The following is a 22,189-nucleotide window of genomic DNA, read 5'->3' on the forward strand; positions in this document are numbered from 1 at the left end:
ATTTCACAATCGTCGACTGCACTATCCATTGTCGTTTCAACAATAAATTAACATTTACATCAAAAGCTCAACAATTAAACGATATTTTTTCATGGTATTGCGCATCGTTGTGACAGATTGCTTGTGAAAAAATTGAATTTTCTTTAGTTTTCCTCACGAAATAATTACTTTTGTGAGTGAAAATGTCGTCCGGGGACTCCAAGGCACCGGTACGGATTGTGAAGCGGGTGCAATTCGGCATCCTGGCGCCAGATGAGATTGTAAGTACATTGTGGCTTCTATTCTTCTTCTTCTTTTCCTACTGACACATTTGGGGGTTTTCTGCAGCGCCGGATGTCCTGCACCGAGGGCGGGGTACAATTCCCCGAAACCATGGAGGGTGGTAGACCAAAATTGGGTGGATTAATGGACCCTCGGCAGGGAGTGATTGATAGAACGTCACGATGCCAGACTTGTGCTGGAAATATGACAGAGTGTCCGGGACATTTTGGGCACATAGATCTGTGTAAGCCAGTCTTTCACATTGGTTTCTTCACGAAAACCATGAAGATTCTCCGCTGCGTTTGTTTCTACTGCTCCAAATTGTTGGTGAGTCCAAATAATCCCAAGATCAAGGAGATTGTTATGAAATCCAAGGGACAACCCCGGAAGCGTCTTGCTTATGTGTATGAGTTGTGTCGGGGTAAGACTATCTGCGAGGGTGGTGAAGATATGGATCTTGGGAAGGAGAATTTGCAGTCAGATGCAAACAAAAAGACCGGCCACGGGGGCTGTGGACACTACCAGCCGGCCATAAAGAAGACAGGGCTTGAGTTGATTGCCGAATGGAAGCACGTGAATGAGGATTCACAAGAGAAGAAGATATCGGTGTCAGCAGAGCGTGTATGGGAGATTCTCAAGCATATCACCGATGAAGAGTGTTTCATCTTGGGCATGGATCCCAAGTATGCTCGTCCAGATTGGATGATTGTCACGGTTTTGCCGGTTCCACCACTTTCAGTACGACCAGCTGTTGTGATGTTTGGTGCTGCAAAGAATCAAGATGATCTAACGCACAAACTGGCGGATGTCATCAAAGCTAACAACGAACTGAAGAAGAACGAATCATCCGGAGCTGCTGCTCATGTAATTGCTGAAAATATCAAAATGCTCCAATTTCACGTTGCTACATTTGTGGACAATGAAATACCCGGAATGCCGCGTGCCATGCAAAAGTCCGGGAAACCCTTGAAAGCCATCAAGGCACGTCTCAAGGGGAAAGAGGGGAGAATTCGTGGAAATCTCATGGGAAAACGTGTTGATTTTTCCGCTCGGACAGTCATTACGCCCGATCCTAATTTGCGAATTGACCAAGTTGGTGTTCCACGATCTATTGCTCAGAATTTGACCTTCCCCGAACTCGTGACACCCTTTAACATTGACAGAATGCAAGAACTTGTACGCAGAGGGAATTCCCAATATCCCGGCGCTAAATACATCGTTCGGGACAATGGGGAGAGAATTGATTTGCGCTTCCATCCCAAACCGAGCGATTTGCACCTTCAGTGCGGTTACAAAGTTGAGAGACATCTCAGGGATGATGATTTGGTGATCTTCAATCGTCAACCGACGCTGCATAAGATGAGTATGATGGGACACAGAGTTAAGGTGCTTCCATGGTCTACGTTCCGTATGAACCTCAGCTGCACATCTCCCTACAATGCTGATTTTGACGGTGATGAAATGAATCTCCACGTACCGCAATCCATGGAAACCAGAGCTGAGGTAAGTTCGTGGTTTTCACGCTTTTCCATTTAATATTTGTTTAACGTGTGAAATTCCTATTTCCAACAGGTGGAGAATATTCACATTACGCCTCGGCAGATAATCACTCCGCAGGCTAATAAGCCCGTCATGGGTATTGTGCAGGACACCCTGACAGCCGTGAGAAAGATGACAAAGCGAGATGTATTCATTGAAAAGGAACAAATGATGAACCTCCTGATGTGGCTCCCCACGTGGGATGGAAAAATGCCCCAACCGTGCATTTTGAAGCCTAAACCTCTGTGGTCAGGAAAGCAACTCTTCTCATTGATTATTCCTGGAAATGTGAACATGATTCGCACGCATTCAACGCATCCAGACGAGGAGGATGATGGTCCGTACAAATGGATCTCGCCTGGAGACACAAAAGTCATGGTAGAACATGGTGATCTCATAATGGGGATTCTCTGTAAGAAAACACTGGGAACATCAGCAGGTTCCTTACTGCATATTTGCTTCTTGGAGTTGGGACATGAAATTGCAGGAAGATTCTACGGGAACATCCAGACAGTGGTGAATAATTGGCTGCTCTTGGAGGGTCATAGTATCGGTATTGGTGACACAATTGCTGATCCGCAGACATATCAGGAAATCCAAAGGGCCATTCGGAAGGCTAAGGAAGATGTGATTGGTGTCATTCAGAAGGCACACAATATGGAATTGGAGCCAACACCCGGTAATACACTGAGGCAAACGTTTGAGAATCAAGTGAATCGCATTCTAAATGATGCTCGTGACAAAACCGGTGGATCAGCCAAGAAATCCCTCACGGAGTACAACAACTTGAAGGCTATGGTGGTTTCTGGATCTAAGGGGTCAAACATTAATATTTCCCAAGTTATCGCTTGTGTGGGTCAACAAAACGTTGAGGGTAAACGAATCCCCTTTGGCTTCCGTAAGCGTACCCTACCGCATTTCATTAAAGACGACTACGGTCCGGAATCTCGTGGTTTCGTTGAGAATTCCTACCTTGCTGGTCTCACACCGTCTGAATTCTATTTCCACGCCATGGGAGGTCGTGAGGGTTTGATTGATACTGCCGTAAAAACAGCCGAAACTGGCTATATCCAACGTCGTCTCATAAAGGCTATGGAGTCCGTGATGGTGCACTATGATGGCACAGTGAGAAATTCCGTTGGGCAGCTCATTCAGTTGCGTTACGGCGAGGATGGGCTCTGCGGGGAGACTGTTGAATTCCAAAATTTGCCAACGGTTAAGCTGTCAAATAAGGCCTTCGAGAAGCGCTTCAAATTTGATCCGTCAAATGAGAGGTACTTGCGTAAGATTTTCAATGAGAACGTCATCAAGGAGCTCACGGAGTCTGGATTCGTTATACAAGAACTCGAATCTGAGTGGGATCAATTGAGTCGCGATCGGGAAATGCTTCGTCAGATCTTCCCGAGTGGCGAGAGCAAGGTAGGAGAATTTTGTATTCTATTATTTCGAAAAAAAAAAAACATTTTCTAAAGAATTTTTCTCTTAATTTAAAAGGTTGTCCTGCCGTGCAATCTTCAGCGTATGATCTGGAATGTCCAGAAGATCTTTCACATAAATAAGCGTGTCCCAACGGATCTGAGTCCACTGAAAGTGATGCAAGGTGTGAAGGATTTGCTGCAAAAGTGCATAATTGTAGCTGGGAATGATAAGATTTCCAAGCAGGCAAATGAGAATGCAACACTCCTCTTTCAATGTCTCGTACGATCGACATTGTGCACAAAGTACGTGGCTGAGGAGTTTCGACTTACAAGTGAGGCATTTGATTGGTTGATTGGTGAAATTGAGACACGTTTCCAGCAGGCTCAGGTGAGCCCTGGTGAAATGGTGGGTGCCCTAGCTGCACAATCTTTGGGAGAACCAGCCACACAAATGACCCTCAATACGTTCCATTTTGCTGGTGTGTCCTCGAAGAACGTAACACTCGGTGTGCCGCGTCTCAAGGAGATTATCAACATCTCAAAACGCCCAAAGGCACCGTCATTGACGGTTTTCCTCACTGGCGGAGCGGCACGTGATGCGGAGAAAGCTAAGAATGTTCTGTGCCGTCTTGAGCATACAACCCTGCGGAAGGTTACTGCAAACACCGCCATCTACTATGATCCCGATCCACAGAGGACAGTCATTGCGGAAGATCAGGAATTCGTGAATGTCTACTACGAGATGCCCGACTTTGATCCAACGCGCATCTCTCCGTGGCTTCTTCGTATTGAATTGGACAGGAAGCGTATGACGGATAAGAAACTCACAATGGAGCAAATTGCTGAGAAGATTAATGCCGGCTTTGGGGATGATCTCAATTGCATCTTCAATGATGACAATGCAGATAAGCTCGTGCTGCGAATTCGTATTATGAATAGCGATGACAACAAATTCCAAGACAATGAGGAGGATACAGTGGATAAGATGGAGGATGATATGTTCCTACGGTGCATTGAGGCAAATATGTTGTCAGATATGACGCTACAGGGTATTGAGGCCATTGGAAAAGTGTACATGCATCTACCGCAGACGGACAGCAAGAAGAGGATCACAATTACAGACACGGGAGAATTCAAGGCGATCGGAGAGTGGCTACTTGAGACAGATGGTACATCCATGATGAAAGTACTCAGTGAGAGGGATGTTGATCCTGTAAGGACATACAGCAATGATATCTGCGAAATTTTCCAGGTAACTAACCTACTATTGCACAAAATTTCAATTTAAAGTTAAATCCTTAATTTTTCTTCCTCTTTAGGTTTTGGGAATTGAAGCAGTACGAAAGTCTGTGGAGAAAGAAATGAATGCTGTGTTGCAATTCTACGGTCTCTACGTGAACTACCGTCATTTAGCTTTGCTGTGTGACGTAATGACGGCCAAAGGGCACTTGATGGCCATTACACGTCACGGGATCAATAGACAGGACACCGGTGCACTCATGAGGTGTTCCTTTGAGGAAACAGTGGACGTTCTCATGGATGCTGCATCGCATGCGGAAGTTGATCCAATGCGTGGTGTATCGGAGAATATCATTATGGGGCAATTGCCAAAGATGGGTACAGGATGTTTTGATTTGCTCCTGGATTCGGATAAATGCAAACTTGGCGTTGAGATACCCACAACAATGGGACCCTCAATGATTGGTGGTACTGGGATGTTCTTTGGGGCTGGTGCAACACCAAGTATGAGCCCACCGATGACCCCATGGCAGCAATCGGCGACTCCTGGCTATGGAGAATGGTCTCCAGCAGGAGGTTAGTTTTATTTATTAATTTTTTGTTCTTTTTTAACAAGATTAATCGTTTTTTCTTTCTCCCGAAATGCTTTTTACAGTAAGTGGAATGACACCAGGTGGACCGAGTTTCTCCCCATCTGGGGCATCAGATGTGACGGGAATGTCACCAAGTTGGTCACCAAACCCGGGATCACCAGCATCGCCGGGGATAACAATGTCTCCGTACTTTGCACAATCACCCGGAGCTTCACCGTGTTATTCGCCATCAAGTCCCAACTATGGGGCATCATCTCCAAGTGCTGCCTCATCACCGAATTATTCACCAACAAGCCCCAATTATTCGCCAACAAGTGCTATGTATTCCCCCACGAGTCCACAGTACTCACCAACAAGTCCCAACTACAATCCTGCCTCACCAAATTACTCACCAACAAGTCCGAGTTTTTCACCGACATCCCCAAGCTATTCACCGGCAAATAGCAATTTTGCCAGTCAACAGACGGGATATTCTCCTGGATCCCCGGCATATTCAATCATGAGCCCGTACTCTCCAACATCTCCGAGCTATTCACCCACATCTCCGGCCTATTCTCCAGCATCGCCATCGTATTCACCCTCAAGTCCTGGCTATTCTCCAACATCTCCCAGCTATTCACCCACATCCCCCAGCTATTCACCATCCTCACCGAATTATACCCCAACAACGCCATCCTATTCCCCCTCCTCACCGCATTTCTCACCCACATCCCCAAGCTATAGTCCTTCATCCCCAAAATATTCTCCAACATCCCCATCGTATTCTCCCACGTCACCATCCTACTCCCCAGCGAGTCCTTCGTACGGTGGGAGTCCACAATATACACCTGGCTCACCGCAGTACTCCCCGACGTCACCCAAATATTCCCCAACATCGCCATCATACTCCCCGTCGTCGCCGCAGCACTCTCCAGGGAGTCGATACAGTCCCAGCTCCCCGAATTATTCCCCAACAAGTCCAAGATATTCACCCAATATCAGCACATATTCACCAAGCAGCACCAAGTACTCCCCAACAAGTCCCGCCTTCACACCTTCATCACCCACTTCACCCACATATTCCCCATCGTCACCGGCTTACTCGCCAACGGCACCGCAGGGCTACAGTCCCACAAGTCCAACGTACTCCCCCAGCAGTCCCTCCTTTGAGGAACAGGATGACTAATAAGATGATGAATAAATTGGTGGCCGTGTCTGGTCAACACAAGCATTTGCGCATAATGCAAAGGATAAGCGCAATTATCCTTCGCTGTACTTTGCAGATTTTTATTATTTGTATTCCATACTTACTATATAATATAAATTGAATATTCTTCAATAAAGAATTTTGTGAGTTATTTGGCAATAAAGATCTTGGACTTTTCTTTTTAGTGATTAACCCTTGGAGGATTTTTCTGGCCACTGTGTCTGGCCAATTCAACCTTTAAATCGTTAAAAATGAAATCTATCGATAATTTGAATAACTTCTATATTTATTGAGTAGGTAAGTTCAATTACTTCAAATTCGTTAAAAGAAAACTTGGAAAAATATTTTCTTTTTGAGAAAAAATTGAATTCTAAGTTTGAGGTTAGAAATACCGGATCCTCCGGGTTAAGAATGTAGATTTGTAAAAAAAAAACATCTTCCATTGTCCAAATTTTTAAAGTATTTTCTCTACTTGGTTGGACTCTCTGGGAGTTGTAGTGATTGAAATATGTAGGATAGTTCCGCAGATCCTAGACTCAATCATTATGTCTGATATCCAGCATCAGACCTTGTTCATGTGGACCTAAGAGACCTTTTTTTCCATTTCAAAAAGAATATAAATATTTTTTAATATATTTTATTATTTATTCGTTATTTACTTTTACAATAATACACTAATTATATCATCCAATTGAAATTATGTAGGTATATAATTTAGTTTTCTTCTTTCATAACAAGATCTTTAGACAATCTTAGTACAATTTTTATGTTTCCTTACAAGGATTTTCTAAAATTATATTTTTCAATTAAAATTAATTATGTAAAACTTTCTTTCGTACTCTCATACTCTTTGTTTACCATTACAACAAAGAAGAAGCATACAAAATGATTACAAGTCTTAAGTTTTAACATAAAAGCTAAAAAAAAAAAGAGGAAAAAAAATAGAAAAAAAGCTGGAGAAATGGGAATAAAATTGAAAATTAAACTCTTTTTCATCTCTCAGCTCAATAATATCTATTTTACAATTAAACTGGTGACTAATAAGTTGTCATAGTTTTTTTTCTTTAGTTAGATCATAACTTCTAAAATGTTTTCTTTTTTTTTTCTTTTAAATATTGTGTACGTTGATTATACAATTATATGTGATGGCATTGCGTACAAGAGAGTTAGTTTTTAATTCTCTGCTTGCGCTGGATCCATACCTAATATAAGTTTTTTTAAACTTTAATTCAGTACGTTACATCTCGTCCTTCGCAATGCTCGTTTTTTTTTGTTTATAGTATTGTGAGTAAATGGATATTTTTTTTCCTTATGCGATGCTTAAAATTTTCTTTATCCTAACGAAGAAAAGAGGGTATCGAGGACATTGTGTTGCCTAATATATTCATCGAAAGAATACTAACAACAATTTTTTTCATCTTCAATTCCTCGGTGTACACACACAGTACGCCATACATCCTTTTTAGTCATCTACTATCATTTTGACAACACTTTTTACTTCTTTTTCTAAAACACACGATCCTTTTGGGGTAGAAGTTAAAGACTTTTGTAAAAAAAAAAGAGGGATGTTGGCTGAATTTAATCCGATGAGCAGCTAGCTTGCTTCTTCATTGACTTTAGAGCCCTCTCACGTAGCTGCTTCTCTAGATCATCATTGATAGCGCCGCCAGAGCCGACAAAGGGCACCATCACACCTTCTTCGTCGTCATCTGCATCCGAATCTGATCCATCACCATCATCATCTCGACCCCTCTTCTTGCTCTTCTTGTGCTTTTTGTGTTTTTTATGCTTCTTGTTGTGTTTCTTATGCTTCTTATGTTTCTTCTTCTTTGTATCCGTATCGGAGTCATCCCCACTCGACGATATCCCCGACAAGTCTTTATCCTTCTTCTTTGTCTTGCGCTTCTTCTTGACCTTTTCTTCACTTGAATCACTCGAGAAATCTTCTTCGGGCTTCTTCTTCTTCACTTGCTTCTTCCCTTCGGGTTCTGCACGTAATTTTTCCACAAGCATCTCCTCTTTGCGACTCTTCTTCACCACAATCATCTCTGTACTGCTGGACTCGGATTCTGAACGACGGGATTTTTTCTTCTTTTCCACCTTCTTTGTGTCCTTTTTCTTCGACTCAGCTGCATCCTTCTCCTTGGATTTCCCTTTGGACACATCCTCATCGTCATTTCCTTCGTCATCACTTGAATCAGATGACGACGGGGCTCTCTTGGAGGCTTTCTTGGCCTTCCCCTTGGATCGTCTTTTGCGCTTCTGTGATTTCTCATCAGTTGAATCTGAATCGGACTCACTTGTCTCCTCGCTGGAGCTCACACTCTTCTTCTTTTGAGCCTTTTGACCCTTCTTCAGCTCCTGCTGCTGCATTTGCTGCAACTTCTTTGCACTACGCTTTGCCTCGAGCTCCGCAACGAGAGTACCAGCAAAGAGAGTTGGATTGCGTTCATAGGAGCGAAGGAAGGGCGATGGTGTTCTAGACAGACTGCTCGAGTACGTTGGTATCTTTTCGGGTTTCTCAATGGCTTTGCTGATTTCCTGACGGCGCACCTCCTCGTCAAAACGCATGGGCTTCACCACAGCTTCACGTCGATTGATTTTCTCCTCCTTAGCCAGTGGTTCGGGCTTCCTGCGGCCCTCATCGCGTTTCTTAGCTGGTGGTGGCTGCTCCTCTTGCACAACTTTCTTCCCCGAGGATTTTTTCTCTGCTGAAACTTTCTCCGATTTCTCCTTTGCCTCGAAACTTCGCCGGGCTTCCTTCTCTCTGTCAACCTTCACCATTGCTGCCATAGCGTGCTGCGGAGCTTCCTTCTCCTTCCGGAACATCACAGGTGCTGGCTTAAGTGGAGAGATACTGAGTCTGCGTTGTGGTGGTGACATTTTTCGATCACGCGATCGTGGACGTCCCTTGGATGTGGTTACACGCGGACTGCGGCTTCTTCTCCCTCTCGGTGGGCTTACTCGTCCTCTCGGAGAAAACTTACGTTGAATTTCTCTCCTATCGGGTGATCTTCGACGTCCACGGTCACGTCCTACGGGGCTCATGCGTCTCGATCGCTGCCTGGATCGTGATCTATTGCCACGATTTCCACGATCTCCACCGCGATCTCTACCAAATTGTCCCATATCAGGTGGACCCCGGCGATCCTTCCCGTAGTGATCTTCAGAGTCGCTCTCACTTGAATCCTTATTGGATCTGTAGTGTCGCTTCTGCTGGACGCTATTCTCCTTCTTGTGTATTTCAAAGTCCATGCGCGGAGAGGAGCGTGCACTGTTGGATGACAGAGACAACGAGCGCTTTCGGGAATCTCTTCCGCGCTTATCGTACGATTTCTTCTGAGCCCCCTTTCGTGGCGCCGCATTACTTGAAGCAGAAGATGAGGAACTTCTGGAGCGTGAGCGGGAAGTCTTTTTGATTTTTTTGGGTGGGGACAGCGAACGGCGATTTAGGCTGCGACTTCGACTCTTTGACAAGCGCCCCCCTTCAGCCATATTGAGAAGCTTTGCCTGAACCTTCGATAGCTGCTGTGGCTTAACTTCAGATCCATTGGGTATCATTTTGGGTTCAGGAACACGCTCGCGTGACATTTCACGCTTCTCGAGGAATTTCTTGGGTGGTGATCGTGACTTTGGACGCTCCCGGCGTGAGTCACTTGCACCCCGTCCTCCACGTGGGCGAATGTTACTATCACGACGACGAGAGCGTGATCGCGAGCGTCTCTTGTCTCGACGATCGCGGGAACGGCTTCGACGGCGACTATCGCGTCCCCAGTCATTTGATCGACCGCGCGATCGCGACCGCCTGCGGGATTTTGCGACCTGTGGTGATCTTTTGCGAGATCTACCGGTATCTTTGGAACGTCCACGAGACCGTGAACGACGTTTCGAGCGGGACCGCTGCCGGGATTTCGATTGCCTCGGGGATTTAGAGCGTCGACGTGAGCGTGAGCGATTTCGCGAACGAGAACGCACACGATCATCAGATTGGGACTTCTTTCCAGTCTCCTTGGGCTCTTCCTCACGCGGTTTCTCCACCAATTGCTGCTGTACTACTGGCTCAGGGGGTGGCGGTTTCTCGGGGGATTTTTTGTTTTCCATTTCTTTTGCTTTCTCAAGACGCTCAAGGATTAGTTTGGATTTCTCAACGGATTTCGTATAGCTTGCTGATTTGCGTTTCTCCTCCATTGGATCACTAATCAATGGTGCCGGATTCCCTGGTTTCTCATCATCTTTGCTCACTTCTGTGTCTTTGCGTTCATCATCATGCGTTTCGGTTTTATCAGCTTCGGCTTCGCGCTTGAGGATTTCTTCTTTCTTTGCCTGAATAAATTCTTCCGGAATCCCCGTTTCTGTCTCCTGCGCTGAGAGAAGAAGAGCCCATAGTTCATCCATAAATTGCCTGGCGTTTTTACCATTGAGAAATCCCGTCATGTTTATTTGCATCTTTTTCCCACATGGAAACTGAAAAGAAAAAGAAAAAAAATGTTTTAATACACAAAATCACCATGAACTTGTAATAGCTTCGTCTTACCCGCTCTTCCTCCAATTGGTTGTAAACAAACTCCACAACGACATCATCCTCAATGTGTAAGAAATCGGTGATTTTCTTACTAATCCACGGTCGCAGAACATCCAGTTTCACCTTTGACATATCCACCTGCATGACAAAAGAGAAGAAATTGTAAAATCTTTTGCCCTATTCCGGGAACGCTCTCCTTGCAATCCGTAACTCACCCTTTTGCTGACGTAGTCCCCGAACTTCATCACCTTCATCATCTTCTTCTCTTTGTCGCTAAATCGCGTATCCTGCTGTTGTGTAGTCCCCTTAAATTGAAAGAGAAATAAAAAGGAAAATTAAATAAAAATTAGGACATTCCTTGCTAAAAAAAATCAATGCATAAGCATGAAATGGCCAAGCATGACCCTCGCCCTCCCGGCTTTTCCCATTTCCCACTATTCTTTCCCGAAAATAACACACTGTACTCACCGTAAACATCATTTTGAAGCCAATACGTGGATCTACGATGCAGGAGAGTGCACAATTGTCTCACAAGTCTACGATTGAAATAAATATTTTCAGCAAAATCCGGCAGCCATAGCACAAAATTATTATCTGTCACAAAATGCACTGAGAGATGGAAGATATTATAGCGCTGTGTGTAAGAGCGAGACACCATAAGGTGTGAAGTTAGTTGAAGAGAGATTATATTGTATGCTGCTCACTTCAGAGTTATCTGTTTTTCTTTCTAACACACATAAAATTCAATGTTGCTATCTCACTTTTGCTTGGCGTCGAAATTATTTCTCACAAATTCACCACCTTCCACCTCAAGTTCGACCAGTCGACTGAATTTGAAATCTAACCGTTAGGGAATTTATATAGGCCTTCAACGGTCATGAAGTTCCAGACCTTTGCAATTATCGGCAATTATAATCTCTTGAAAAGGATATTATTACCTCTTAAATACTACTTAATATTTATTTTTCTCTTGTAATTTACAATTTCATTAATTTCTCTTTCGTTGTCCTCATTTATGGGTAGCACATGCGGACTGCAAACGAAAAGGATGCATTTCTCTTTTGAAATTGCTTTTTTTTTTAACAAGAAAATAATTCATTGGGATCTCCTTCTTGGCCCTCTTGCTATTTCTGTGCCCATCCTATGCGATGTACTGCGGATGTTGTACTTTTTGCATCATCTCTAGGGTATAATGTTGGGTTCCTGCGGAGCTCCCGTCGCATATTTCGGCTTACACACGCACCCACTCTCCACGAGTACATAATCCTGTCCGGTAAGCGTAACTGGTCCCAGGGGGATGACGAGGAAGAGATACGGAACGTAGGTCTGTGTACACTCACCGCGGACAACATCACATTCCGATGATCTGCAAATGGGTACAGCAAATTGAGATTTTTCACGCATTTTCCACCACTCATCCACACACTCACTCGCACACCTCGAAGACAACTTGTTGCAGTAGATCGGGGAATTTCTGGACAATTGTCACAGGCTGTCCAGATGTTAAGCTGACACCGTACATGGGTGCCGTGGTGTTGTACCTCGTCTTGCACAATCTCGCCGGTGTACCACCGCATTGACCATCACCATTCGTTGCCGGATGATTCACAGATCGACCTACATTTTATAAGGAAGAGAAGATGGAGTTATAATGGAGAGAGATTGCGATTCTTACATTCCACTCTCACTGTAGAACACTTAAGAAGAAATTAGCGAGATTTAAAAAATATATATTTTAATGGAGTTCAGAGGGAAATTATCATAGAAGAAGTGATGGGCTGATGAGACAAATTAAATTGGATTTTAGAATTAATTTTATAATTTCCGAAAGAAAAGATTTAAAGCAGAACCATTTAATTTAAAGATTAAAAACAAATTAAATAATCATTATTATTCTATAAAGAATGAGAACAAAGTAATCAGCCAAGGTGAAGGTGATTAATTGCTAATTTAGTTTAGGCAGGTAGAAGTGAAGACTCGACTAATCTACTTTTTGAGATCTAGGAAACATTCCCTAGATGTAAAAAAAAATTGTTAATTTTTTATTTTAAAGAAAAAAGATTTATTAGCTCAGTGAATGTATTCAGCTAATGTAGCACAGGGATCATGCATCAGTTCAGTAGCATCTCAGAATTCTCGTCAATAGCAATAGAAACGATAAGGACTCTCTTGGATTAGGTTCCTTTATGTAACATTATGCAGCATATTACATGCGAGAGTAATAAAAAATGCCCATAAATTATAAATTAGAATAAATATTCGAAGTGAAATTCCTAATTAAATTATTATGCTCTCTTCATCACTCCCAGCCCAGTAGGAGTGCCATTCTATGGCTCTCCATTGCATTCTATGTTCTCTACCACATAGGCCCATAAGTGAATATGCTTTCATTGCATCAAATGGGCCCCGTGTATGTATTTATAATGTAAAAAGTGATGTACTTAATGGCATACACAGAGTTATAAAAAAAAATTACTTATTCTGTTTGGATAAAGAAACGAAAGGAGAAAGAGAACAGTGAAGAATCAATGGCACATTTGTTATGCTAATATATATAGAAGATGTGTTTTTTTCATATATGTACGTGCCTATAACACAAATATGTGCATGAAACGGTAAAATTCAAGAACAAGTTTCTTCTTCCACTTGAGCTGATGTCTCTCCACACTTCCCACCTCATCATCACCGCGATGAATATCGGGGAAGAATCAAAGCTTATCTATTGTCTTTTCGATTCACTCGCCCTGCCCTACAGGTAAGGTACACTGCTTAAAGCTAATCGCGAGACAATCAGTTCATGAGTGGAAGATTAATTTATCTAACCGTTCCAAGAAACACGGCTAAGTTATTGCTTGCGAAGATGATGCTATATTGAGAAAATCACGGCATTTTAATTGCAGAAATTATGCTCTGGAGTATTCTTTTTTTTTGCTCATCAGGGAAAAAAGAATCACAGCTAAAAGAAGAACACCAATTCTGTTGTAATGCCGAGAAAATTGACGATATGTTCCAAATTTCTTCTATGTAGCGTGTGTGTATATAGTAAAAATTATCCCTTAACGGTGAATGTCGAACAATATATGTCTAATATATTGCCTAAGTAGCGCTAATAGAGAGCCCGAAATTGCACCGTGTAAATTTGGTGAGAAAATGATGAAGACAATTTGTATTGTTTCCATCTCACATGGTGTTCTTGAAGAAAAAAAATATTATTTTTTTCTCTCTGAATTCCTTTTTTGTGAAGAAGCGCGCGATAGTAAATTCATGATGGTGCTTCGGTGCGTGTGGGTGGAACAAAGAAGAGTCAATTAATGTGTCTGCGTTTGAGAAATCACAATGCCTTACATTTCGTGATTGAATTCTCAATAAAAATCACAATTCAATTTGTAATTGAAACATTAAAGGAAATCCACCTAAATTCTCACACATATCACGTTAAACCTACTTTCTCATATTTTGACGATCACGATGACGCGTCCCCTTCCTCACACATTTTCTCTATTTTATGTGAACTGTTAGATAAAATTCATTTAATTTTTCTTTGGGTGAAAAAAGGAGTTTATTCATTTTTTAATGAAGAAATATCTTTCAATGGAGGAAGCTGAGGATGCAATCAGTGTGCACGAATCAAAAAAGATTAATAAATTCCATGAAAATCGGAAATAGACTCATTTTACTTTCCATCTGACAATGAGATCAGCTAAAAACTCAACATAGATTTCCTCCAAAAACTGTTAACAATGACATCACTAAAGTTTTTTTTAGTCTTTTCATTGGCTTCAATATGTATGAAATTCATGTTAATTTCTTTAGTATTTGATCAAATCTTTGCCAATTCTTCCGTATGTGATATTAATGGAAAGAATAATAAATCTTTTGTGGCTCTTTGGCGTTTTTCATTCTTTTTCTTATTTTTAACTTTACGCGAGATGCTTTTTAGCTGTGATTCTTTCTTCAAAGAAGCACAGCTTCTGTGTACACTCAAAAATGCAAAGTCGTCAGATCGGGCTCAAACTCGGGATGAGCACGAATTAGAGTCTCCACATTCCAAAAATCATATGCGCCAAAAATCTTTCCGGCCGTCCGTCCGTCCGTCCGGCCGTCCGTCCGGCCGTCCGTCCGGCCGGAATATAACGCAATATTGCAAGAGAACGGTAATAGATAGAGACTTGCGGTCAACGGCAAAGTTCATATATCAGGTAGAAGACATACGATTATGATGTCAAATCCAACCCCCCACCCCTCCGTCCGCCATTTTGGATAACCTCAAAATTTTGTTTTCGCTATATCTCAAGCCCTATTATAGGTAGAAGTCTGAAATTTTGGTATGTTGTAGGGGCCATCAAGACCTTTCCAACGATACCACATTTTCGAAAATCGGCCAAGCCGTTTAGCCAATATGGCCGACACAATTTTTCATCGAAAATCGGCTATAACTCGAGAACGGCTTGACCGATTTTGATCAACCCGGGCTCAAATGAAAGATATTAACGAGCCCTACAACTGCTCGGAACATCGCAAGTTCAAAAAATGACCACAAGTGGCGCTAAAATCGAAAACAAAATTTTCGATGAGTTTTCGATGAATATCTCGGGCACCGCTTTATAGAATTGCTTCAAATTTTAATATGTTATAGTTGGCTATAATATCTTTCATCATGCCAAAAATGAAGAAAATCTATGTAGCCGTTCCGGAGATATCGCGTTTTAAAGTTAACATGTCATATCTTGAATTGCATAAGTCCAACGCCCCGCGAAGCGGGGCGTTTTATATATACACATATAAAAGTAAAATAAAATATATATAAATGCATAGATATATACATATAAAAATGCAAAGATAAATATATATAAACTGGAAAGATAAAAATTAAATATAGCATGGATGGAACAGTATAAAGCGAAAGAACGGTAAGTAAAACTTACGGGCTGTGATTCTTTCTTTGTCAGTGAAATGTGAAATTGACTGAAAATTGAGGATGGAAAAATTTTGAGGAGAGACTTACTCGTGAGCCAAATCACAGCCAACGCCCGCCACGATTAAGGCTTTCTTCAAAATTTCTGCGCGTTGGCTGTGATTCGGCTCTCGAGTAAGTCTCTCCTCAAAATTTTTCCATCCTCAATTTTCAGTCAATTTCACATTTCACTGACAAAGAAAGAATCACAGCCCGTAAGTTTTACTTACCGTTCTTTCGCTTTATATTTTATATAATGGAAACGAATAAACTCCTTTAAATGAGAGGAAATAAGTCGATGAGTAGAAGTTCAGTTCTAATCTTGCTCATACGATTTTATGATTTTTCTTTTACTAAACTGTTTTTAACAGTAGATAATATCCTATAGTATATTAATCATATTGCAATTACATACATTCAATAAAATTGTGCAATGCTGCTCATCCTTACAAAATTATGAAAAAAATCTTACTGCTCTTCCATTATATGTAATAATTCACTATTTAATCCATATTCTAATATCCAATAACATCTTTTAGCTTCATATCATACTGATAAAAGAAAATCGTTAAAGAATTTCATTCATTTAGCGGTACAACAGTAATTGCTGTAAAAGTAGAGACTGTTTTCCTAAAGCACTTAATTCTTTAAAAAAAACATCAAGAAATGAGAATAAAAAGTGAACCATTTAGTGAGAGTGTGCCTATTTCTGCTGCTGTGCAATTCACAATCGGAGGAAGACGCAGAGCAGTAGAAAAGAATTTCAGAAGCAATTTTTTTTATGATTCCTCATGGTGACAAAAGAAAAGTGGAAGGAAACTGGAAAATGGGGTTTATATTACTCTTTCCACAAATTGCTTTTGTCCATCATCGCACACACACATAAGGTACCAATATAACATGAGATGTGAATTAAGCACATCCAGTTGAGGAATCTTGTCCATCTTGGGCGAAAGAGAGAATTATGTGCGCGTGTGAAAATTGTAGTATAGAATGTGTTTTTAGGTGATATGGATGCGGAGTTTTATATATTTATATAATGTTTTAACAGAGTGCACAAGATGTTGGGGATCATGGTCGTGGGTCTCAATGGCACGGGGGAAAAAGTATGCCATTGGGGCATTGTGTTATAGAGAAGAGGAACGGATAAATTGCTTGCTCTCCATTTTATATATAAAAAGCAAAGTATAAAGAATGTACGAGTGAATCTTACTGAATCTGCTTCCTGGTGCATCCGTTGTCTCTGCATTTGCTACACTGTAGGCCTTGAGGAGGGCTGACCGGGTGGCGAGTGGATCCAACGTGGGAAGTTGACTCTGTCTACCGCGTCTCGTTGATCCCCCAGCATTCCAGTTGGCGAATGTTCGTGCTACGGCTGCACTGCACAGTGGGTTACCACCGAGAAAGAAATAGTCAACAGTCACAATATGATAAATGTCCATATGCGATTCAGAGCATCCACAACGATTTATTAGTTTGTGAATCAATAAAACGAGAAGAAGAAAATATTCGCCCTCAGCAACCGCGTGGTTTTGCATCGTTTCTAATGCTTTATTAGAGGTTTAAACTGTGTATATTCCTCTTAATATATTAGGGCTATAAAATCAATGTAAATGGATATTTTCTTTTAGTAAAATTTTATAATGAACAGATACATATTAAAATAATGCCTAATACAATGTTTGAGTCCTTAAAATATCCTTACAATGTAAATTTTCCAAGATCTTTGAGAAAAAATAAGAAAAATAAGGGAAATCGGAAAAATACAGCAATATAAAGAATTTTCCCCACAAATTTTGATTTAAATTTCAGACTTATTAAGATAAAACGAGATGTTTTCAATGTGAAGAAATTCGCTTGTCATAAAGAAAATCCCTTATTCAAGGAAATAAATATAAAACGCGTTATTAGAGGGCACAGAGAGCAAATGAAATGGAAAATGGACTGAAAATATATTCCCCATTAAAAGAATATTTATTTGTGATCAAAAAAAGTCCTTTAAAAAGTTCTAATGATCGTAATTAGTTGGTATACCACAATCGTGGCATACCAAGTATTGTAATCGTCGGAAAAACCGACCACCTCAGATCGGGCTCAAACTTGGTATGAGCACGTTTCAGACAACCCACATTCCAAAAATGGTGGTGGAAAATTTTTGATCCGGCCGGCCTGCCGTCCTGCCGTCCTGCCGTCCTGCCGGCCTGCCGTCCGGGACTCTAAACTTTGCCTTATATCTCGAGAACGGTAATAGATAGAGACTTCCGGTTTGAAGTTTTCTATGGAAATGTGGGTGTAAATTTTAATTTTTTCGCATTTTTAAAATTCAAAATGGCCGCCGTCCGCCATTTTGAAATACCATCAACCAGTTCCCTTATAGCTAAAGGTCTGAAATTTTAGTATGTTGTATAGCTCAGTGAGACGTTTTCATCAACAATTCATACTTGACAATCGGTCAAGCGGTTTAGCAAATATGGCGGCCTAAAGCAAAAGGTGTTTTTTCGATATAACTCGAGAACGGCTTGACCGATTTTGACCATCTTGGTATCAAATGAAAGGTATTGAGAAGCCCTATAACTGTCTAGAACATTTCAAGTTTCAAAAACATCCGCAAGAGGCGCTAAAATCAAAAACAAAAATTGCCTAACTTTAAGGGGCAATATCTCCGAACATCTGTTATAGATTTCCTTTAAATTTTGATATGTTGTAGCCTGACTCAATATCTATCACCAGTCCGAAAATGAAGAAAATCTATGTCGCCGTTTAGAAGATATAGCCATTTGAAAAATTCTTGAATTTGAAAAGTTCTAAGAGCCATATCTCTTGAACCGCTTGTCCGATTTGACTCAACTTAGTATCAAATTAAAGGTTTTGCAATTATCTACATCTTTCTAGAACATCAGAAACCTCTAGAATCATACTTTCAGGACGAAAAGTGCAAAAAACTGTTTTTGTTGAACATAAATCCGCCATTTTGTGTTCTGGAGGTGACCTTGAAATGTATCAAAATATATGTCAGATTATAGCTTATTTCAATACCTTTCCAGAACTAGTCAAGAAATTTCTGTAGGTCTAATAGAACTTAAGATATAAGCATTTTAATCTGTCAAATTGCTAAATTTTACAAAAAATCGACTTTGCCTACTAATATTACTCACAAATTAAATTACAACGCATAGACTGACCCATCCGCGTTGTGGTATACCAACTCTAATAACTGGACGCGTTATGATTGACTTTCTCATTAGATAAACTTCTCATTATTCACTGCGATCAGCTAGAAAATAATGAAAATGAATACTTTGTATCTTTGGCAGTTTTTCCCACTTAATCCCAGTGGAATTGAAAATAAGAAATCTTAAAGCTTTTTTATGCGTTTCCTCAAATAACAATTTTTCATACATAAACCGGTAATGTCCTTTAAAACTTAAATTAAAAGACGATAAAATATGCATTTCTCCAACCGAAATCTTAAGGAAAACCGTCAATTTGCAATCAGATTTGTCTCACCTGGGATATGGAGAACTATTGGGTCCTATACAGCTAGGACTGTCTGTTAGGGCATCCCCGGAAATGTACTTCAACCCCCGTCCACTGGAGCACTTTTCATGGCTAAGGGTGCCAGGCCACAGCTGCTGCACAGCCTCTGTATACTTGTACTGTGTGATGATAAAGAGAACTGCGAAGATCTGAATTGGGAAAAGAAACAGAGAAGATTATGCGTGATTAAAGTGACGACACTTTCGCATGTCCACAAAATGTGAGTCATCCTGAGAAGACGACACACGGTGAAAAAAAAATAAAGAAATATAGCGGTTCTTCATCTTCATCACCACACCACAGACTAAAGAAATTTTTGAGCGTAATATTGTGCCGAGAGCTAATTTTGTGGCTCCCTGACGGCAAAAATTCATCTTCTTTTGCTCAATCAACCTCACCACGTAAAAGAAGATTCTTTTGGGTTTTTTTGCGTACCGCAAATTGCAAAAGTCTGTGGTTAACAATGATATTCCTCGCGGTGTCATTGCCCTTCAATATTTTAAGAATGCTTAGCATGCACTTTGCGGAGATGAGCTTCATTTCCACACCGCATAATATGCTTATCAACCGATGAAAGCCGGTATTTCTTCTCTTCTTTTGTATTGATGCATGCACTTGAACCGCCAAGAGCAAAGCAAGTGGCATTTCCGTGCGGCATATATGTAATCCCAAACACTATATTGAGCCCATTCTTGTATACACTTTGAGATCTCTCTCTATACCCATGGCCGGGTGACCTTTCTTCATCTTCAATCTCACAGCATTTTTGGGAGGGAGGGAGGTGAGGTGTGTCGAAGAAACCCAAATCCATGCGCAGCTGTGAGCACAAAGTGACCTCCTTCTTGGCATAGCGCACGAAGGGAAAATTGCCATCGACAATTTGGCACATGAGAATTCCATTGGGAGATTCTACGCGCACGATGCATTTCTTGCCTGATCTACTGGAATTTTTACTGTGTCTCCGAAATATTTAGAAGAACTCATGGCTTCAACAGGTGAGAAGGATGGAAGGGAAGGGGGTGAAGAATTTGTCATCATTATGCCTGAAGGCAGTTACAATGCTTTAGGGAATTTCTTTTCCGGTACAGGTAGGTAATACTTTTATTTAATGTGAGGTGCTTGAATCTCTCTAAAATAAGTAACAAAAGGGGAAGTTAAGAGATTGCAAGAGAAATGATCAGAAACATGTGAGAGAATTGAACAAATCCCCTTTAAATTTTAATTAATAAATTATTGATTTATTGGACATATTCCTATTCTATCTAACGAAATCTAACGAAATATAATAATTTTCTTTACACAAAAAATGTACAAAAATTATTAATTTTATCTTCTCTGATAAGGGGAAGAAAAAAATCTTCTGGGTAATTAAGTGGCCTCTAAAAGACTCCAATAATTATACGTGAATAGTGTATTGAAGGCACATTAATCGGCCACAATGATGAGGAGATCGAAGTAAAGTGGGATGGATGGCAAATGAGGTATACACTTTTGGTAAAGTGCTGCATTCCAGACGTCTTGCCGCGTTCTTGAACTTCTCTTTTGCTCGCAACTATACACATTCAACACACACATATGGCTGCACAAGAGGAGACCGGGTAGTGTTGAGAAAATGCCATCTAAAAGAATCACGGCCAGGTCACATAAGAATGAAATCATCTCTCATTCACTGAAGTGACCAAAGAAGGTATAGAGAAAGAGCCACACTGATCTCAAATTGGTTTATGCAGCAGTTACAGCATCTTTCAGGTCTTTTAATGTATTTGGGAATCCTCTTTGCCAATCACAGACATCTCCTGAACATCCCATAAGGGATTAATGGAAGCAGCATCAGGGAAGAGCGCGAATAATGTTTTCCTTAAAGAGGAGATGCGGCGGGAAATTATTAGCATAAATAATTCCGCAAGCGAAAACGGTACTTCCTCATTTGAATCTCCATATCTCCACTTCTCTCGCGCCACCATCGTATATCTCACTTGTTGCCGTTGGTATCCAAAAGAGATTCGCTTAACTGGACACGACGGTCAGTGTACCAGGTAATTTGTGGTGGAAGACTCGCAAGTAATCTCTCTTTCTCACTGGTTCTTGCGCTTCTTTAGTTACACATAAATTGCCACAGAAGCAGGTGCGGAAGATGAAGAACAAGAACACATCTCTCTCCCTCTCGAAATGTTCCTTATATATCTACGTGATTCTTATACAACATACAAAAGATCTTACTTTTGTTAAATTGCTATTGCAAAAATAATCCATTCTGCTATCCTTATTTTTTTTTAGTTGCTCTCTTTTTTCTTTTTAAGGTATTCTCTCAAGAAAGAGGAATTTCTTCACTATTAATTAATTAATATTAAAACGAAAACTTATATTTTCACTGATTTAATCTACAACACAAATTAATTTGTTTTTATACCCAAAAGATTCGAAAATTCACACAGAACTCTGTCCGCAAAAGAATTGTGGACAAATTAAAACTTCTTCATAATCACAAATGGGAATGCGGAGAGGGTGCACAGAACTATGATGTGGCTGAAACGGTAAGTATTTATGAAGAATTTCTTTCCAATCGATCTCAAAACGTCTGAACGAGGCAAGGCACTGAGAAATACTGACTCGCCAACCTTATGTTCTTCTTCCACACCATCGCTCTATGCCTCGCGCGATTGTGTCTCTCTCGGGCACTTCGGGCCCATCAGCTCCACATTTTTATAAATGATTTATAAACTCACCATCTCACAGGCAGCTTCCCGGCCACATTTTTTTCTTCTTCTCCCGCACATAGTCTCAGGCTCGAAACATCAGGACGATGCTATGCAGCTATGCTATAGCGTCAGGATAATAACATTCTTTGTTGATTTGGCCAAATGAGATGACCTGAAAGGCAGCATTGTTCTTAGAGTTATTGAAGATTTGTGAATGTATTATGATGAGCAATATTAAGTG

At 40.9% G+C, this 22,189-nt stretch overlaps 3 protein-coding genes across 3 annotated transcripts; 1 reads left to right on the forward strand and 2 right to left on the reverse strand.

Annotated features, from left to right (window-relative positions):
• Positions 1-65: 65 nt before the first annotated feature.
• LOC129792795 (DNA-directed RNA polymerase II subunit RPB1) lies at positions 66-6,399 on the forward strand. The gene is made up of 6 exons (XM_055832158.1): positions 66-260; positions 328-1,764; positions 1,834-3,219; positions 3,295-4,470; positions 4,538-5,033; positions 5,113-6,399. The coding sequence occupies exons 1-6, from the start codon at positions 183-185 to the stop codon at positions 6,213-6,215; spliced, it is 5,676 nt and encodes a 1,891-aa protein (XP_055688133.1). The 5' UTR covers positions 66-182; the 3' UTR covers positions 6,216-6,399.
• Positions 6,400-6,860: 461 nt separating this feature from the next.
• LOC129792799 (serine/arginine repetitive matrix protein 1-like) lies at positions 6,861-11,537 on the reverse strand. The gene is made up of 4 exons (XM_055832168.1): positions 11,227-11,537; positions 10,974-11,063; positions 10,771-10,896; positions 6,861-10,700 (listed from the first exon to the last, which is right to left on the reverse strand). The coding sequence occupies exons 1-4, from the start codon at positions 11,236-11,238 to the stop codon at positions 7,815-7,817; spliced, it is 3,114 nt and encodes a 1,037-aa protein (XP_055688143.1). The 5' UTR covers positions 11,239-11,537; the 3' UTR covers positions 6,861-7,814.
• Positions 11,538-11,699: 162 nt separating this feature from the next.
• LOC129792816 (uncharacterized) lies at positions 11,700-21,896 on the reverse strand. The gene is made up of 5 exons (XM_055832187.1): positions 21,470-21,896; positions 19,220-19,398; positions 16,926-17,092; positions 12,189-12,375; positions 11,700-12,124 (listed from the first exon to the last, which is right to left on the reverse strand). Exons 1-5 carry the CDS (start codon positions 21,500-21,502, stop codon positions 11,941-11,943), a joined length of 750 nt encoding a protein of 249 aa, XP_055688162.1. The 5' UTR covers positions 21,503-21,896; the 3' UTR covers positions 11,700-11,940.
• Positions 21,897-22,189: the final 293 nt, after the last annotated feature.

The sequence above is a fragment of the Lutzomyia longipalpis genome, chromosome 3 (assembly GCF_024334085.1).
Source record: "Lutzomyia longipalpis isolate SR_M1_2022 chromosome 3, ASM2433408v1".
Classification (NCBI taxonomy): Eukaryota; Metazoa; Arthropoda; class Insecta; order Diptera; family Psychodidae; genus Lutzomyia; species Lutzomyia longipalpis.

Coding starts and splice junctions, on each gene's coding strand:
- LOC129792816 (XM_055832187.1), bottom strand. CDS start 21,502: ATGGATTATTTTTGCAATAGCAATTTAACAAAA. Junction 12,376..16,925: donor TGCACCAGGAAGCAGATTCA/GTAAGATTCACT, acceptor TATAAAATGTAG/GTCGATCTGTGAATCATCCG. Junction 12,125..12,188: donor GTTGTCTTCGAGGTGTGCGA/GTGAGTGTGTGG, acceptor ACCCATTTGCAG/ATCATCGGAATGTGATGTTG.
- LOC129792795 (XM_055832158.1), top strand. CDS start 183: ATGTCGTCCGGGGACTCCAAGGCACCGGTACGGATTGTGAAGCGGGTG. Junction 3,220..3,294: donor TCCCGAGTGGCGAGAGCAAG/GTAGGAGAATTT, acceptor TTAATTTAAAAG/GTTGTCCTGCCGTGCAATCT. Junction 4,471..4,537: donor ATATCTGCGAAATTTTCCAG/GTAACTAACCTA, acceptor CTTCCTCTTTAG/GTTTTGGGAATTGAAGCAGT.
- LOC129792799 (XM_055832168.1), bottom strand. Junction 10,897..10,973: donor GGGACTACGTCAGCAAAAGG/GTGAGTTACGGA, acceptor TTTGTCATGCAG/GTGGATATGTCAAAGGTGAA. Junction 10,701..10,770: donor ACCAATTGGAGGAAGAGCGG/GTAAGACGAAGC, acceptor TTTTCTTTTCAG/TTTCCATGTGGGAAAAAGAT.